We start from the raw sequence: 20,290 nt of genomic DNA, 5'->3' as shown, positions 1-20,290 counted from the left end.
CATTGAAATTCTGCTGCGATGAATATAATGAATGCCTTACGATGAGCATTGTGACCAGGATGTTCTTTTTGGAGACCTGGGCATGAGAAAAAATGCATTCCAGTACAGGACTCATGTCAGGCTTGTACTGTTCCCTCAAGTTGATAACACACTTGTCGTAGTGAGCTGCTTGTGGAAAAAGATAATATCACACACTGTTTAGTTACCATAGAAAAATTACTGATCCAGAAAATATCTATAAAGTATAACTGTTACCTTGCTGAAACTCGATCTCTACTTGAAGGTATCGCTTGAGCAGGTCCAGAACAACAGACTTCATGTAACCACGTATGCCACTGCGGTACCTGGAAGACACGTCATAGAACTTAAGTTCAGCCGTCATTACTGAAATACATTTTAAAGGTAACCTCGGACTGAAAGACTTGCAGGCTCTAATAAGCCACAATTGTTCTCTTTTACTTATTAGAAACACATATACAACCCCAAGCAAAAAGTATGGAATCACCAGTCTCGGACGAGCACTCAATCAGATATTTTATTACGTAGAACAAACTCGGATGAAAAAAGCTTGATAAAATAATGAATTAGTTCCAAAGTGCAACTCCTTGGCATTCAGAAACACTAAATGAATAAAAAACATTGTGATGGTCAGTAAATGTTACTTTTATAGAGCAAGTGCAAGGAAATATATATAGAATCACTCCATTCTGAAAAAAATGGTGAATCACTCCATTTTGGTTAGAAAATACAGACACCCCCAGTCAATTTCCTTTCCTTAATTGGGCCCCTGCCTCAGATTAGATCTGCTCGTTAGTAGAGCTGGGAATCTTTGGGCACCTAACGATTCGATTACGATTCAGAGGCTCCGATTCGATTATAAAACGATTATTGATGCACCCCCTCCTTTTTTTTTTTTTTTTTAAAGTTTTGTACATTAGTTCCAAAATTGTTCAAAAATACTCTCAGGCTAAACCAAACTACTATTTTAGTATCAAGTAAACATATAGCAGTAAACAAATATACAAAAATAACATTAAATAAAAAAACTCCAGTCCCCATTCTGTATCAGCAGCTTTAAACTACATTCAATTAATTTAATGTTGTGAATCAACCGTTAAAGTTGTTAAAATTGCTCCCGTTAATCCATAATTTCCCTAAAGTTTTAAAACTATTTTAAAGATTGATTCAAGTCAATATTTTACCGATTTAGGAGTATTTTAGATAAAAAGTTAATTAGGTTTGCTTGGAAGGTTCGCTACAACAGCCTTGCAGGGAAGTGTACTGCTTTAAGATGGCGGCCGTTTACTAACACCCCCATCTAGCTTTTTGTAGATGTGCTGTTAACGCTATCGAATCTATAATGCATCTAGTCTTATATAAATGACATCTACCGTAACAGTGTGTGGCTGTACTTTGTAGCAGCTTTTCAGCAGCAGTCAAGTATGTTGTTGTTTTTTTTTATCTCGTGGCATGAGTTGAGCTAGATCCGTGAGTTGAGCATTGGCATTACCCGAGGGGCCGGGTAATGAGAAGCATGATGTTTAGCTACTCTCACTCCGTTCTGTCCCAAAGACCGCGCGGCGCGCTGAGTGTGTTGTACTTCCGCTTTACTTGGCATATCTCAATAATTGGATGTTTGTGAATCGTTCTCAAATCTTCCACGGCCGAATCGCGAATAATCTAAGAATCAGAAATTTTGCACACCTCTACTCTTAGTCAGCAGTTAAAAGGCTGGACCAAGTGGATTCACAAGAATCATGGCTCCAAAAAGAGAGATGTCTCTTGAGACCAAGGAGAGGATTAACAAACTTCCTGAAGAAGGTAACACTACACGTATGGTTGCCAAAGATGTGGGCTGTTCACAGTCACCTGTATCAAAAATCTGGACCAAGTACAAACAGCATGGCAAGGTTGTTAAAGTTAAGCGTACTGGTAGACCGAGGAAGACATCCTAACATTATGACAAACAACTAAAGGCCATATGTCTTGAAAACAGAAGATGTACAACAAGACAAATGAAGAAATGAGAGGAAGCTGGAGTCAAGGTATGTGACAACCAGAGGTCGCGTTAACCGAATATTTTCCGTCGTTGACCGATTTTTTAAAACGGTGACGGAAAAAACTGAAGTCCACCTGTCATTTTGACAGGTTGCAATTCACACCCCAGACCACAGGGTGGCGAGTGAGCATATTAATTAGCTATTGTCTCTCTTGATGCATGACGTCGTTGGCCTTACTCTGAAAAATGTCAAGGCAACTGAGTGTCCGAAGTTTCTTCAAAAAGCCCCAAAACAACGATGGTGTTGATAAAAGAGGTGAAAAAACAGGGACTGCACAAGCGGGCACGCAATTCAAGTCCATGCGCACCAGGAGGAAGGTGTAAGACTCCGTTCAGGCCCCAGCAGGCGAATTGTTAATTTCATTGTTCCATACTTAGCCTAGCTACTGGGGCCACAGTCAGCTGTTTTTGTCACTGCGGAGAAAAAAAGTTACATATTCATCTGCTTGATGTGTGATGGCATGGTGTGGATTCTCTGTTAAGCTTGTTCGGAATGAAAACTAAATACTATTGAATATGTTGAAGCGGTATGCAATGTTAAGAGTCTTGTTAGCTCGAATTGCTGTGTCCAGCCGCTGTAGCTCTGCTGCTCTCTGTGAACTCTCTATTCATGCCGGAACGCGCGCAGCTCTTAAGTGTCTCTGTCACGTGACTGTGTCGTAGCCGCTAACGCGCTCGGCCAAATGGACACACAAGTACGGAAGGTGAATTATGCCAAACGAAGGGTCACCACAATGTCATTATCATCATTTTAAAAATTTAAGTGACGGGTAAAAATAGATTATGACCGGATTTTTATGACCCTGTCGGTCAAAATGACAGACAACTGCAATCAAAGAGAGTTGGCACCAAATTGATGAAGAACACTCGTCAAGTCCATGCCTCAGAGACTGCAAGTTGTCATAAAAGCCAGAGGTGGTGGCAAAATGATGCTGGAACTTTTGTTTGGTGCCGTTCCAGTGAGATTTACAAAGATGACTGCTTGAAGAAAACATCAAAATTCCCTCAGTCCTTGATGATATGGTGCTGCATGTCAGCCAAAGGCACTGGGTAGATGGCTGTGGTTAAATCTTCAAAAAATGCACAAGTTTACATTGAAATTTTAGACAGTTTTCCCCTCCCTTCTATTGAAAAAATGTTTTTCATTTTCCAAGATGACAATGCATCATGCCACAGAGCTAAAACTGTTAAAGCATTCCTTGGAGAAAGACTCATCCAGTCAATATCATGGCCTGCAAATAGCCCAGATCTCAACCCTATTGAAAACCTGAGGTGGAAGTTGAAAAAAAATGGTCCACAGCAAAGCTCCAACCTGCAAGGATGATCTGGCAACTGCAATCAAAGAGAGTTGGCACCAAATTGATGAAGAACACTCGTCAAGTCCATGCCTCAGAGACTGCAAGTTGTCATAAAAGCCAGAGGTGGCGGCAAAATCGCCTAAAGGAAATGGGATTTTCATACAGGAAAGCTAAAAGGAAACTATCATTGACACTTAAACAGAAAAGAACAAGACTGCAATGGGCTAAGGAGATGCAATCATGGACTGTGAATGATTGGATGAAGGTTATTTTCAGTGGTGAGTCAAGAATCTGCATTGGACAAGGTGATGATGCTGGAACTTTTGTTTGGTGCCGTTCCAGTGAGATTTATAAAGATGACTGCCTGAAGAAAACATCAAAATTCCCCCAGTCCTTGATGATATGGGGCTGCATGTCAGGCAAAGGCACTGGGGGCTATGGTTAAATCGTCGATAAATGCGCAAGTTTACAGTGACATTTTAGACAGCTTGCTTATCCCTTCAATTGAAAATATGTTTGGGGATAATTAAATCATTTTCCAAGATGACAATGCATCATGCCACGGAGCTAAAACTGTTAAAGCATTCCTTGGAGAAAGACTCATCCAGTCAATGTCATGGCCTACAAATAGTCAGATCTCAACCCTATTGAAAACCTGTGGTCGAAATTGAAAAAAAAAAAAAGGTCCACAGCAAGGCTCCGACCTGCAAGGATGATCTGGCAACTACAATCAAAGAGAGTTGACATCAAATTGATGAAGAATACTCATCAAGCCAATGCCTTAGAGACTACAAGCTGTCATAAAAGCCAGAGGTGGTGCAACTAAATACTAGAGATGTGTTTTGTTATTTCTTTGTTTGTTTCTCATGATTCCATATATTTTTCCTAAGAATAGAGTGATTCTATATTTCCGTGCACATGCTCTTTGAAAGTAACATTTACTGACCACCACAATGTTTTTATCCATTTCTTTTATTGTTTCTGAATGCCAAAGAGTTGCACTTTTGAACTAATTCATTACCTTTTCAAGCTTTTTATCGGAGTTTGTTCTACGTAATAAAATGTCTGAGTGAGTGCCCGTCCGAGACTGGTGATTCCATACTTTTTGCTAGGGGTTGTATTATAACCATTGATTTAAAAATCTATAACACTTTCTGCATTTTGACCTACGTAGGTCGCAATGTTTTTAGGGGGGCAATGCACGCTGGGGGGCTATGGTTGGGCTGGCCTGGGAGAATACCTGTGCTAGCTAGCAAGCGAAGCTAGTATGACGACATGCATGATTTTGTTAAATTCTGCTGCTGGTCAGATTGTTTTGTTGCAGAGATGTGGGATGAGTTCCCAACGTCGTACCTGCATCCGAGCAGTGTCCTTAAACCGATCTTAGGCGGCTTGCCGAGATATTGATTAGCTGCATTTTGAGGTTTTTTTTACCCATGTCTTGTGTTAAAAATCTGCCCAGATTTTTGCTATTGAATTAAATTTGATCGGTAAATTAACTTGGCCTGAAAATACTAAACCTTTGCAGTATATTGTATTGATTTTTGCATACAAAATTTTGAAAACTGGTCAATTCTGACCCAAACACAAAACGAGGGGTATTCCTTCGTTGCTAGTTGCATCATTGCATTGTTTTTTTCGTTTGTCTCTCACTGCAGTTTTCCCTTTTCGCGATCGCGTTGTTTTTTTGTGTGTTCAATAAACCATTTTACGCAATCCCGATTCTTGTTTGCTTGCTGTCTAAATTTAACCATGTTTTCTAAGTCCGTGGTCAAGCCAGACACAATTTCTTATCAGTTCCGTTTCCCTTTCAGGTTTTACCGCAAAGACAGACAACACATGTGGGTAGCGATTGCTTTATAGGGAAAATCATGAATCCAACGTCACGAGAAAGAATAATCCCGTGGTCTTCGTGCTCGTCTATCGCACGGGAAACTTTTTGTGAAATATCAACAGTGCCGCTCATTATTTTTCCGCTCGCGTTAGAGCAGGGCGGTAAACCGAAAATTTACCGTTACCGAAATTCTTTCACGATGACCGACGTAATTTTGACCATGTCGGTAAATTCGGTAATTTAATAAAACAAGAAAATATAGTCTTTTCATCCCGCTTTGACTCTGTGTTGTTCGGCTATGTTCATTCCCCTTTAAGAAAGCAGTCAGTGTGCTTACGTATGGAGTCACGTGGTTTTCAGGAAGCCAAACAAACAGAAGCCCGGTAGGCTAACGCTAGCGGCTAACGCTACAAGCAAACGTGATGGAGCCGGTCTTAAGGGAGCTTTGCCAAACTTTCACCCGACATTAAGTAAACTCTTGGCGGGTTCCAGACGGGCTTTCACCAGCTGTCCTCCCTGGCTCTCATGATTTTAGGAGAGGAGGCTTTCATTGCTTTCTTCTGGTAGCCAAGCCACAGGCTAATGCTAGCGGCTAACAACGGCTACAAATGAACGTGAAAGAGTCGGATAGCGGCTCTAAGCCTCTAACCTTGTCGAAACGGCTGAAATTAATGATTGGACTGGGCACGGACTTCATCTAGAAATCATTACGTCGCGTTATTTGGTATCTCTGTGTAATTTCTCTGAAGGCTTCCATGATGGTAAAGCACTCAGAATAAAGTATAATCCAACAGCGAAGCCTATATATGATATGACAGTTTAATGGCCGCAGCTATTTTTCCTGTTTGTGTTTGCTTTATTCTGCCATCATAAAATCTTAAATGTTTCATTGGCATCAGAGCAATACAGCTTTAATCTGGTTGTGTCTGTGTGGGGGGTGCATGTATTAAAAAATGTTCTGGAAAAAAAAAAAACCTGAAACCTTGACGTACACACTCGTGTCGAATAATTATGTCACAGCAGCCATTACAAATAAGTTGTCTGAAGTGTACTGTTAAAGCTGCAAGTCATTTGTGTTACAATGACATGTTTGCACAGTTGTTAGATTGATTTTTATAATGTACATTTTTCAAGTCATAAAAGCTGTTATAAATATTCACATGAGAATTCTTATTGTTTACAATTTTTTTCTTTTTTTTATATACATACTTAATGTTTAGACTGCGTGCGCAATTGTTAAATTGAAAGCTGGTTAATAAAATAATGAGAAACGGTTAATTTGTATTCCATGCATTCATTCAAATTTTCAAATTATATATAACAGCCCGCTTGGGCGAATTTATCGTCAGTTATCGTTATCGAGGTAAATCTGCTCAAAATACCGTGATACGTACTTAAGGCCATATCGCCCAGCCCTAGCTCGCGTTCAAACTGGAAGAGCAGAATCAACGACATGTTATGTAGCTCAAGAATGACACAATGGAAGTTTGGAAGCGCTGCCCAGTGACGTCACCTCCCGGAGTGCATTGTGTCGTCAACAACAATGGCGACCTACTAGTTAAATACATTTTTTTAATTTTATAAAAACGAAAACATTAAGAGGGTTTTGAATATCAAATTCTTACAAATACTACCAACATTTATCTTTTAAGAGCCTCAAGTCTTTGTGCCCGTGCGTCCCTTTAATCATAATGAGCAATATGAGGAAGCTAACCTCTGTACCAATTGAACAATACTCTGAGTGTTGATAAAGAACACTTCTCGATCCGCCTTTCTCTGTAGAGTAGCAGCATGGCTGTCGAGAATATTTGCAATCTGGATTGAAAAAGAACAATGTTCAGAACTATCTAGTGAAATAATTAGTTTGTACAAAATACAAGATTAGGGAGTATTCCCATTTAAACTAAACATATTTTTATTCGGTTTGTACCCTTTGGCTTGGAAACTGGCACAAAACAGAGGTGATGTTGCTGGCATATTGGGCCATGACTTTACGGATATCTTTCTCAACACCCGTTGGGATCCGGCCCGCCACACTAGTCATGATCTCTTGCAGCTCCAGCAGTGGAAGAGAGGGATCCCTCAGAGTCTTCATGAGGGTTGCTACCCACTGTTTCAACTGCAAAAAGGAAACAACACAATTTTACACTCAGTATGATCAATTGATATTGATCAAAATCCCGTAGCAGGTAAAGTTGCTGAAATTTACCTTGGTGCTAAAGTAGGGCTCTTCGAGGCAGTAGCCATCCATTACTTTGACTAAGTTTTCGAGGATGCTGTGGAACACCTGGTGGAGCTTTTCTCCAACTATGGGCAATGGGTGCTGAGGCGGTAGCGTGGCAGTATTGAGCTCAACCTAAGTGATGACAGAACAACGCAATAAAACTTAAAAGGAACTTCGGACTTAAAGACGTTTAGGCTCTAATAAGCCACAATTGTCTTTTACTAAAATATGTTATTGGAAACACATATAATATTGCCATTGATTTAAAAATCTATGTTATTTAGTACATGTTTTGACCTACGGAGGGCGCCATGTTTTACGCGCGCAAAAAACGCTCTGGGTGATGATGCAGTTTGTCACCGTAACTAGAGGTACACTACCGGTGTTCTGCAATTCCTTCTACGCGGCAAGACGTCAAATTCATGTGCACATTGGTTAAAAGCGCCAAGTACTTACCATTTGTGTTTTTATTGAGTCTTTTATTACCTTTTCATTGCCTCACAGTACTTTTTGCATGTGTTTCCCTCTCATACTTTTAAGCATTGTTTTCTTTCTACGTTTAAGTATTTTCTTAAGGCATCTTTAGTGTGTTCTAGGGCTGCAGCTATCGAATGTTTTAGTAATCGAGTAATCGACTGAAAATTCTATCGATTAATCGAGTAATCGGATATAACAAATATATTTTTAGGTGAAGAGCAATTATAAATATACATGAAAAAACAAGACATTTCATCTAATCTTGAACCATTTTCAGTCAATCAATGTCTTTATTTTCTATGTATATTGTTGAAAACAGCCAACAATTGCATCTCAGATGTAACTACAATAAAAAAAAAAAGACTAATTCACTGCTTTCACTCAAAAAACCTTTAGACCTTATTAATATATATATATACATATATATATATATATATATATATATACACACACCTAAAAATGCCTTTACCCTTGATAACACACATCACTTAAAAGTTTGAGTTTTTGCAGTGTTCAAAATAAATGTATGATACAGGCTGTATTGGAGCACATTAGGGACCAGTGCTACTTGGTGTTTTATCCAGCAATGACTACTGAGCTAAAATTGATAGTTAGCATTATTGAGTTTTTATTTTACACCCTCATCACTCCACAACGCTATGTTATGTTAAAGCCTGTATGTAAGACACGTTAGCAACGCATCGAAAGTGGTCATAATTAATAGAAACCTAGCCCTCCGCAGGGCTAACGTTACATTAGCAAGGCACAGTAACGTTAATCTTTTTTATTTGCGCTTAGCGCTCTTTATTAGCGCTTAGCGCTCTACTGCTTTAAGATGGCGGCTGTTTACTAACGCTGCCCAGACGCGGCCGAGTCTGTCATTTCGCATCTAGTTCAACATACATGTGATCTCTATGAGACTCATCAGACGCTACCTGCTGCCAACGTAGCATCGTGCGGGCTAGTATTTAGCAACGTCGGCGTCGTTTGTAGCGGCTGTCGGTTGCAGTAAGTTTTTTTTTTTTCTTCTTCCTCTACGCACGTGACATCAGCGCGTTGTCCCGCATTAAAAGTAGTCCGAGCAAAACGTGATGCTTAGAGCTGGCAAAATAAACGATTACTCGAGGTGAATTAAATTACTCGGATCAGTTTTTAAACTCGAGTTGCTCGAGTATTCGTTTCAGCTCTAGTGTGTTCTATCTGTAGGCATCTAAACAAAACAAGCTGAAAGCACATGGTATCACTTTAGGTGTCAAAGTCGCCTCTTGTAGCACGTTTCGCCGGTATAGCACATTTTGGCAGAACACCGGTTTTGTTATACTCTCGTCTCGTCTCATCCCGTCCTTCCTGTTATTTTGCTTTTGCTGCTCGTTTTGTGAAATATCAACAGTTTTGTCATGTCATTAATGTTCCTCTCGGGTTCAAATTGAAAGGGTTGAACAGATGACATGTTTATGTCGCTAGTCATACTCTGGAAGCCCGACAGCGTCGTCTACAACAATGGCGACATACTAGTTAACCTAATTTTACAAATTGTATAAAAACGAAAACATCAAGAGGGGCTTTAATATCAAATTATTTGAACTCATAATGTTTATCTTGTAAGAACTACAAGTCTTTCTATCCGTGGATCCCTTTAAGGTGATTAAGGTGCAAAGAACTTAGGAGTCAAACAACTAGTACAATATTGGGTAGTTATTTGAACACCCAGAGGGAGGTCGTAAGTTCTTGCTCAGTTTGTTCTTGCTCTTCTTCTTGGTGAGGACACCAGTTAACCACTCCACTATTTTTTATGGATGTATCCAAATGACATTTGGTCGGTAGATTCTAGGGATGCATATATATTAGAGATACACCAATAAGAGTTTTTCAGGACCGATACCAATTATTTGTAGTTAGAGGTACCAAAAAATGATTTTTGGAACCGATATTCATTTGCAGTAAAAGTGTAAAAATTGGTGTGAAACAATTGAATAATGCAAACACTGAACTTCATTGAAATGCCTGAAGTGTGTTTCTTGAATCACACAAATAAAAAAAAAAAATAGCTCCAGAAGTGCCTGAATTTCCTAGACCCAGAAACGTCTCTTATGAAGTTCAATAAAAGGTTAAATAAATAGCTCTCCAGAAAAAAAAACCTAGAGGTGTGCTAAAGTTACGATTCTTAGATTATTCGCGATTTGGCCATGGAAGACTCGAGAACGATTCACAAACATCCAAATTCCGATTATTGAAATATGACAAGTAAAGCAGAACTAAAACACCGTCAGCACGGTTTTTGGGACGCAATGAGGAATGGACCGAGAGTAAACATCATGCCGCTAAAAAAAAAAAAAAATACCTGACTGCGGCTGACAGCCGCTACAAACTACGCCCACATAACGCTACGGTAGATATCACATGTATACATAATTAGATGCGAAATGACGGACTCGGCGGCGTTAGCACATGTATTGAAAACTAGATGCGAAATAATAAACAATTTATAATCGAATTGTAGCCTCTGAATTGTGATCTAACCGTTAGGTGCCCCAAGATTCCACCTCTAGTTGTCCCCCTCCCCAAAAAAATAAAGTTTTAAACATGTTACTGTCCCGCCCTGCCACCTTCATAATGTGATTTTTAAACAAGAATAACGTAGAAAAATGCTTGTCTTTACTAAATGCTTCATTAAGTGAGTCCAGTCAAATCCGCTCACGGCTGAGAACAGCCGCCCGCACACACACAATGAGTTGCCATAGCACGCAAGTGTTTAACAAGCGAAGCGAAGATTGACACATTCGCCGTCTTTGAAGGTAGCGCTGGCAAGCTTGTCTGGCAAGATCAAAGCTTCAACGGCTGTCAATCACCGTTAACATTAACAAGCCAAACTCGCAGAGCACTGTTGACCAAGAAAACTGCTGCACGAGCATGAAGCAGAACATAAATATATATATTTTTTTAAATTAAAAACCCAATCCTTTTCACCAGATTCCGATCTTCTGAAAAATAGCGTGTCCTTATCCCTAGTTTTAAATGGACTTTTTCCTATCAGCCGGTCGGATTAAAATACGGCCGATACCGATATGTCAAATTTCCAAATATCAGCCAATATTTCGGCCTATCTCCATCATGTATCGATTCTTGGAACCCAATTTTTACATTTTTTGTCTCAGCGCTGCTTAATTACATTAATTAATTGCAGACTTATTGTTGCCTGTAGGTTTCGAGTTAGCCAGTAAAGGCTATGCATGCTCTTCGGTTGTGCTTTTGATTTTGCAGGGCTGTTCATGAGATGTTTAAGGAGTGAGCCAGGCAGACGTACTTCATTTTGAACTTTTTCTTTTTAAAATACGACAGTGTATAGATATTTGCAAGGGTTATACAGGTTCACTTGCCCGATGTATGCTGCTTGGGTCATCCAAGTTCATATGGGCCATCACACAGCCGGACTCCAGCACTGCACCAGGTCTCTTAATAAAATGTATATGTCCTGCCTGCTCCACAGTCAGAGTCATCACCATCTTCATCACCTGAATCCATAACACAAACAGCAGTTTAAGTAGTGTGGTTAGTTTGACAAAGATTAAGGGAGAGAACCATAGACACCACCATCAGTTGACCAGACAGCTCCCACAGACATTGCGCCACGCCTTCCCATAGGTGGCCGACCCAGGCAGAGCTTATACGGCTTTTATTGTGATAAACTCAAACACACGCTGCGTTCTAACACCGGATTTAGGTGGAAGCAGGACGAAGGTTTTACTGCTTACAAGCTAGAGCTGGGCGGTAAACCGAAAATTTACCGTTACCCAAATTCTTCACGATGACCTACGTAATTTTGACCATGTCTGTAAATTCGGTAATTTAAAAAAACTAGAAAATATTGTCTTTTCATCCCGCTTTGTGTTGTTCGGCCACGTTCATTCCCCTTCAAGAAAGCAGTCAGTGTGCTTACGTATGAAGTCACGTGGTTATCAGGAAATCAAAAGAAGCCTGGGAGGCTAACGCTAGCGGCTAACGCTACAGGCAAATGCGATGGAGTAGGGCTTACGGGAGCTTCGCGAAACTTTCACCCGACATTAAGTAGACTCTTGGAGGCTTCCAGACAGGCTTTCACCCGCTGTCCTCCCTGGTTCTCACGATTTCAGGACAGTGTGCTTTCAGCCACTGACAGCCAGGCCACAGGCTAACGCTAGTGGCTAATGCTACAAATGAACGTGATGGAGTCGTACAGTGGCTCTAACCTTATCGAAACAGCTGAAATGAATGAGTGGACTGGGCACGGACTGCATCTAGCAATCATTATGTCGCGTCATTTTGTATTTCTGTGTGTGTGTGTGATTTCTCTGATAGCTTTTATGATGGTAAAGCACTCAGCATGTTGTATAATCCAACAGTGAAGCCTATATATGACCGTCTAAAGGGCCACAGCTATTTTTCTGTATGTGCTTGCTTTATTCTGCCATCATAAAATCTTAAATATGTCATTGGCATAAGAGCAATATACCATATATACTGTACATACACAATATAATAAATATAGCTTTTCTTTACAAGAATTTTCAAATTAAAAAGCTCTTTTGTGACAGCTGCCATAAAAAAATAATAAGTTGCTTTTTTGGGCAAAAAATTATATGTTTAATGTTGCTATTGATCCTGAAAATATAGGTGATTATCTTTGTATTTGGTGATTTTTGTGCTTCTAGCATAAAATCTGAGAATTTTAGTTAAAGTTTTGCTATACTTCTATAAAAAATATTTAACCCTTTATTGCCAAATGTATCACATTTGATACACCTAAAATTTCATGATTTTGAGACGAATTCAGAATTTTGATATTTCTTTTGGGAAAAAAAATGATGAATGCAAGTCAACACATGCATCTGCAAGTTCCATGAGAAAAAAAAAAAACAGGATTTAGCAAGGGTTATAGATATTAGAGCGCTTATTTCACCTATTCATTTTGACTTTTCTTTTTACAAATTTGAAAAAAAGGTTTCATTAGGACCTTATTTTTCAAATTTTGGGATTCTCTGATAATTGCTTCATGTAGCAGGTATTTATTAGTTCATCAGGATTTTATTATGGAACGATTTTGAATTTTTTGATGCTGCTGCTCATGGAGACTCATATATGTCTAAGGGAGTTGCCTGTTTTAGGTTTATGTCGCTAGTGGCTTTGGTTTTGAAAATATTTGAATTTTAAGTTTTTTAAAAAGGCTCCCTACCGATCGGCCCTGAGCCCCGTGTCCCGTCAACTGATAGTGAAGCTTATGAGGGAACAAAATGCATTTCTTGCCATTTCTGACCTCGATCTCTGCGTAGGTCTCTCCTGTGCAAATATGAACACCATCTTCAACCACATACTGAAGCAGTTTACCAGCTGAAGGCGATCTCAGAACAGTGGGATCCTTTTCTTTGTCAAATACGCAAGTCTTGTTCCCAACAGTGATGCGGTAGCTGCAGAATTAATGTAGAATAAAGTTGTTGTTTTTTAAATGTGAATGATTTTGACTCTTTGAAGGAGGAGAACTCTTACCTGTCAAGCTCCTCTTTCATATAGGTGGTATGGCTGCTGCCATCATAAGAGAGAAGAAGGCCACCATCACTGAGGCCGTGGACATCTATTTCAATATTTGAGTCATTCATTATGATGACATACGTTGTTGGGGACTGGCGAGCCACCTGAAGTGGACAATAGAGGTCATGAATTGATAATGAAAATGGGAAGTATAGTACGAAATAGGAGTGAAAGATACCTTCAAGCAGAACTTGACTCCTTCATATATAAGATCTACACTTACAGAGTTGAGCAGGCTAGCAGCAGGCAGGACTTGACCTCTGACAGTGTACAAGAGTACGGATTTGCAATTATTACAGCGGTACGAAAAGGTATCTGAACCTTTTGGAATTTCTCACATTTCTGCATAAAATCACCATCAAATGAAAACTGATCTTTGTCAAAATAACACAGATGAATAAACAGTGTCTGCTTTAACTAAAACCACCCAAACGTTTATCGGTTTTCATATTTTAAGGTGGATGGTATGCAAAAAAGGACAGAAGGGAGAAAAATAAATAAGTGAACCATCACATTTAATATTTTGTGCCCCCATGCCAGCAAAAGCTTCAACCAGACGCTTCCTGTAGCTGCAGATTAGTCTGGCACATCGATCAGGACTAATCTTGGCCCACTCTTCTCTACTGAAATGCTGTAGTTCAGTCAGATTCCTTGGATATCTGGCATGAATCGCTGTATTTAGGTCATGCCATAGCATCTCAATGGGGTTCAAGTCTGGTCTTTGACTTGGCCACTCCAGAACGTGTATTTTGTTCTTCTGATTGTTACAGTAGCTTAAACTGTGACAGACGGCCTCAGGTTTTCCTGCAAAATATCCTGATTAACTTTTGAATTCATTCTTCCATTAATGAATGCTAGTTGTCCAGACCCTGAGGCAGCAAAACAGCCCCAAATCATGATGCTCCCTCCACCATGTTTCACGGTGGGGATGAGGTGTTGATGTTGGTGACCTGTTCCATTTTTCCTCCACCCATGACGTTGTGTGTTACTCCCAAACAATTCAACTTTGGTTTCATCAGTCCACAAAATATTTTGCCAAACGTCTGTGGAGTGTCCAAGTGACTTTTTGCAAACATTAAATGAGCAACAATGTTGTTGTTTTTTTTAGACAGCAGTGGCTTCCTCCGTGGAGTCCTCCCATGAACACCATTCTTGGCTATCGTTTTACATATAGTTGCTGTGTGCACAGATATTGAACTTTGCCAGTGATTTCTTTAAGTCTTTAGCAGACACTCTAGGGTTCTTTTTTTACCTCTCTGAGTATTCTGCGCTGAACTCTTGGCATCATTTTTGGTGGACGGCCACTCCTTGGGAGGGAAGCAACAGTGTCAAAGTCTCGCCATTTGTATACAATTTCTCTGACTGGCGACTGATGGACATCCAGACTTTTAGAGATGGTTTCGTATCCTTTCCCAGCTTTATACAAATAAACAATCCTTGATTTCAGGTCTTCAGACAGCTCTTTTGACAGAGCCATGATGCACATAAGGCAATGCTTCTCATCAAGACAATTCTTACCAGTTGTGTGTTTTAAATTGGGCAGGGCAGCTTTTAACCACTTATCAGTGACTGGGCACACACCTCACTTAAATTGTTTGGTAAAAATTGGTTTCAATTGCTCTTTGAGTCTTCTTAGGCAGAGGGTTCACTTACTTATTTTCCCCCTTCTGTCATCGTTTGCAGGCTATCCTCAGTAAAATATAAAAACCTACGAATGTTCGGGTGGTTTTAGTTAAAGCAGACAGTTTTTTTTTCATCTGTGTGATTTTGACAGAGATCAGCTCAAATTTGATGGTGATTTTATGTAGAAATGTGAGAAATTCCAAAAGGTTCAGATTCTTTTTCATACCACTGTATATTAGTTATGGTAGCATGGTTTTCTTACTGACCTTTCTAATGAGTGTAGAAAGTCTGACATGCTCTTTCTGAAGTTTGCATCTGCAACATGCAAAGCCCCGCACACAATTCCCAACATTGTGTCTGGTCGCTCTGCCTGCAGAAAGGACACATAGCCTTCCGTCACAAAATTTGCCAGATTAACATGTTGAAAAATAGCTAAAATATTACTCCCACCTGCACTTTCTCTGCAATGAGGTGATCCAGCCAGCTAGTGTCTATGTCATTGTTTCGGAAGCTCTCAGTTTCAAGTAGCTTAATGAGGTATTCAACAGTGGTCCTGAAGTCACCTCTGATTGACAGTTCCTTCATAGCCACCACCATGTTCCTGAACAAATAGCAATATAATGCTGACACCAGATCGAAGAAGGGGCACCGTAGAGAAGAGTTCATTGTTTTGTATTATCCGTTTGTCTGTGTCTGTCTTGTCTTATACTGTGAACTATGAGGAGTCTTGCTTCTTAACAGATTGTTTCTCCTTTCGATTCTAAACTTTACCACACAAAATTGAACATTCACTAATTGTAGGGTATCTCGCTTGAGCTATAGCAGTGGGCCTTCAAGCTTTGCTACCATTTCTAACTTCTAGAAATGCAAAACAGAACTTGGTATATTTGTGCCTAATCACATTTTATTTTATGAAATAAGGTTTGCCACAAGCACACCTGTTGCTGCGGGTAAGCCAGAGAGCTCTTTGTCTGCCCAACAACATGCTTGGCACTAAAATCTCTTCATATTTGTATTTGGTGATTTTTGTGAGAGTTTTATACCCATTTTAAATTGTGTTATATAAAAAAAGGGCTGTCAAACGATTAAAATTTTTAATCGAGTTAATTACAGCTTAAAAATTAATTAATCGTAATTAATCGCAATTCAAACCATCTATAAAATATGCCAGATTTTTCTGTAAATTATTGTTGGAATGGAAAGACACAAGATGGATATATACATTCAACATACGGTACATAAGGACCTTATTTGTTTATTATAACAATAAATCAACAAGATGGCATTAACATTATTAACATTCTGTTAAAGCGATCCATGGATAGAAAGGCTTGTAGTTTGTTAGTACAAGTTATAGAAATTTTATATTAAAACCCCTCTTAATGTTTCGTTTTAATAAAATTTGTAAAATTTTCAATCAAAAAATAAACTAGTAGCCCGCCATTGTTGATGTCAATAATTACTTACAAAATGCTCATGGGTGCTAAAGCCTTGCCTGGCTCTGCCAGACTGTTCTCCCTGTATTTTTCAAACACTGAGAGAAATAGTCTGGGAACCATCCCATTAACGGCCTCTCGAGCAGGTACAAAATCAATCGACAAATCAGATTCGTTTATTTGCGTGACGTGTTCTTAACGAGCAACGTCACTCTTGCGCGTCGGAAGTCGTCTCCACAACAAAGGTGAACAGGAGAGCCGAGAATATGTTCCAATCCACGGTAAAATCAGTTTTAAATTACCAAAAACACATCGACACGAGTCATTGACAACAGTCTGTCTCGCGCTAGCCATGTTGAATAAACTCCCCTCTCCTCGTATGTTTACTTCCGCTCGCAAGTCCCTCGTCCTGCCCTCGTCGTTTTACTAATGTCACGTCTGCCCTGCCCGTCGCTGATTGGTCCACTCCGCTGTCTGTTTGCTGTGGCTTGCTCCGCCCTGGAAATTGTATCCGCGTGAATGGTTGCCAGACTCAACAGCTGGAACGGCGGTGAGTCTGGTGTACCAGGCAAGCTAAAGCCTATAAAATCAGTCGCACCCAAGTGCCAGCAGAGGGCAGCAAAATTCCATAAAACACAATTAACAAGTGGGCATTTCACTGTACTGTCATTTAAATCTGTCTGAGCGGGGAATGTGCGTTAATTGCGTCAAATATTTTAACGTGATTAATTTTAAAAAATTAATTACTGCCCGTTAACACGATAATTTTGACAGCCCAAATATAAAAAATTATTAATCAGGATTCTATAAGGGAGCGACTTTGAATTTTTTGATGCCGCTGCTCATGGAGACACATATATGGCTGAGGTAGGTGCCTGTTTTGGTTTAATGTTGGTAGCAGCTTTGGTTTTGGAAATATTTGAATTTGAAGTTTTTTAAAATAGGGCCTCTACGATTCGACCCCGTTTCCTGTGTCATGTAAATAGGTTATGAAGTCTATGGTAATAATCTAAATAAGCTGTGGCTGTGGATTTAGGCTCACCTAAAGGACTGCATTAATTTAAATTTTATTTAGACTATTTCAATTATTTTTAAATTTTTAATTTAACGTAACAAATAAGGAATAATATTAATCATAATAATTATAACTCAACATTATACTTATCTTCCAATTTGCTCATATGTTTTGAAAAATAAAAATCCTGTTCAATGGGGAAAAAAAATGTTTTTTTAGGGCCGTCAAAATTATCGCGTTAACGGGCGGTAATTAAATTTTTAAATTAATCACGTTAAAATATTTAACGCAATTAACGGATGCGCGGAACGACCCACTCACGCATTGCCGCGAACAGACTACAATTGCGCTGTTTTAAGTATATTGAGAGCTAAGAGGCAGAGACAAGCAAGTGGAGTGGACACAGGCATTCATTGGAACCGTGCTATATATTGGTATTAGCCACAACAAATATAACTATTGTGGCGAGCGACGTGAGGAAGAATGATAGGAGAGGATCTTTTTCTTAACACCCTATATTGTACACAACGCAGAGAAGATATACCATTTGCAGCCACCACTGACAGTCATGGTTGCCAATCTTCCCAACAATTATAACTAGTATGGCGAACGACGTGGGGAAGATTGACAGGAAGTGGTCTTTTTCTTAACACCCTGTATTGTATACAACGCAGAGAAGATATACCATTTGCAGCCACCACTGACAGTCATGGTTGCCCAACATCCCATCATGCATTTGGGCAGTTAAGATAAGTTACTCATATTCAAACATTTCGTTTAGCTCAGCAAATACACTAGAATGCAATATTTAGTCACAATATACAAACTATCAATTATCATAACTTGTACTCACATTTATCTTTAAAGAATTACAAGTCTTTCTAACCGTGGATCCTTTTCACAGAAAGAATGTTCATAATGTTAATGGCATCTTGTGGATTTATGGTTATAATAAACAAATACAGTACTTATGTACAGTATGTTGAATGAATAAATCAATCTTGTCCTATCTTTCCATTCCAACAATAATTTACAGAAAAATATGGCATATTTTAGAGATGGTTTGAATTGCGATGAATTACGATTAATTAATTATTCAGCTGTGATTAACTCGATTAAAAATTGTAATCGTTTGACAGCTCTAGTTTTTTTTTTAACCCAGATATCTCAAGGTAACACATTTGAGACCTGTAATTGCACTACCGTGATACCGTGAAACGGTGTTATTTTTGCTTAAGATCATCATACCGTCAGAATCTCATGCAAACACATGCTGACTACTTCCTCATCTACCTGCTGGTGACGCAGCACCAGGAGCAACGTGGGGTTTAGTATCTTGCTAAAGGATACTTAGACGAGATTATCAAGGCGGAGAATCGAACCCACAGCCTCTGGGTTGGGGAATGACTACTCAACCATGCCACACCCTTTTATTAGCTATTATTTTCTATTTGTGCGATTAAATAAACATGCTTTAGGCATTTCAATGAAGTTCAGTGTTTGCATTAGAGATGTCCGATCACGTCATTTTCAAAGTATCGGAATCGGCAAAAAAAATATCGGACATGCCTTTTTTTTATATACTGTATATATATTTTTTTTTAATGAAATCTTTATCTAATTGTATTTTACGTTACAGACAAAATGTCTTACACTCATCCAGAGTCTTTAGCTTTGGCTTAAAGTAGGGCTATCAAATTTATCGTGTTAACGGCAGTAATAACTTTTAAATATTTAACGCAATTAATGCATGCGCTGCACTACCCACTCACGCATTGTCGCGTTCAATCTATAATGGCACCGTTTTACGTATACATAGAGTTAAAAGGCAACGTTAAACGAGTAGAGAGAATTTTGGCAGCCTTTGAAGCTTTTTTTTTAATTAGCTAAAGCCTTACAATCCCTATCAACAATTAGAGATATCGTGGGAAGTAACGTAGGGAAGAAAGGTAGTAGTTGATTTTTTTCTTAACACCCTATTTTATTTCCCAACGCAGAGAAGATATATCAATTGGTACCACTACGCACAGTCATGGTTGCACTTCCCATCATGCATTTGGGCAGAAGTTAAATGGCTACAGTATCATTTACTGAAAGCTTAACAAATACACTAGATGGCAATATTTACTCACAATATACAAGGTCACATTTATCCTTTAAGAATTACAAGTCTTTCTATCCGTGGATCCCTCTCACAGAAAGAATGTTAATAATGTAAATGCCATCTTGAGGATTTATTGTCATAATAAATAAATACACTACTTATGTACTGTATGTTGAATGTATATGGCGGAAAACACAGACAGGACTGAAAAAGCAGTTTCTCCTAAACTGTTGTATTTTCAGCCAAAACAACTGCTGTGTTTGATAGAACAATATGTCTATATGCTGCCATAGCAGATTCATGGCTCATTAAGCTCCCAAACTATTTTTAATTTGCCCGTTTTACCCTGAAAAACCCCGTTTACAGATGTCGCGCAACCGTTTTTGTTTCAACCTAGCCATAAAAAGAAGTAATTATATTTATTATTCAAAATGTCTGTCGTTTAGAATCATCAATTGATTTCTAATATTTAGTTTAAAAAAAGAAAACGACTTTAAAAAATTATTCACTCGCATATTTTGGACTTTTAAACAAATTACGTCACAATGAAAAATTCTGTAAAAAAAGTCACGGATATCTACCTCATAACTATCGCTTAATTGTATTTTTCTTGTTCCTGTCGCATTTCCGCCGATATATTCGATGATAAATTATCGAT

The 20,290-nt window shown here is 39.0% G+C and overlaps 1 protein-coding gene across 3 annotated transcripts in view; it reads right to left on the bottom strand.

Moving 5' to 3' along the window:
- LOC130913089 (acetyl-CoA carboxylase-like) overlaps positions 1 to 20,290 on the bottom strand; it is a 100,284-nt gene that overhangs the window by 52,522 nt on the left and 27,472 nt on the right. For all 3 annotated transcript variants that reach the window (XM_057831399.1, XM_057831400.1, XM_057831401.1), the window contains exons 14-24: positions 15,528 to 15,678; positions 15,344 to 15,447; positions 13,633 to 13,714; positions 13,413 to 13,558; positions 13,183 to 13,333; positions 11,270 to 11,404; positions 7,401 to 7,547; positions 7,122 to 7,310; positions 6,906 to 7,006; positions 256 to 344; positions 41 to 165 (exon numbers count right to left, since the gene is read on the bottom strand). In XM_057831399.1, the coding sequence (XP_057687382.1) occupies positions 41 to 165; positions 256 to 344; positions 6,906 to 7,006; positions 7,122 to 7,310; positions 7,401 to 7,547; positions 11,270 to 11,404; positions 13,183 to 13,333; positions 13,413 to 13,558; positions 13,633 to 13,714; positions 15,344 to 15,447; positions 15,528 to 15,678 (1,420 nt within the window). The remainder of the gene's footprint in view (positions 1 to 40; positions 166 to 255; positions 345 to 6,905; positions 7,007 to 7,121; positions 7,311 to 7,400; positions 7,548 to 11,269; positions 11,405 to 13,182; positions 13,334 to 13,412; positions 13,559 to 13,632; positions 13,715 to 15,343; positions 15,448 to 15,527; positions 15,679 to 20,290) is intronic.

This window comes from Corythoichthys intestinalis, chromosome 3 (assembly GCF_030265065.1).
Source record: "Corythoichthys intestinalis isolate RoL2023-P3 chromosome 3, ASM3026506v1, whole genome shotgun sequence".
Lineage (NCBI taxonomy): Eukaryota > Metazoa > Chordata > Actinopteri > Syngnathiformes > Syngnathidae > Corythoichthys > Corythoichthys intestinalis.
The sequence above is the reverse complement of the archived record's forward strand: the minus strand, read 5'-3'. Positions and strand labels throughout refer to the sequence as shown.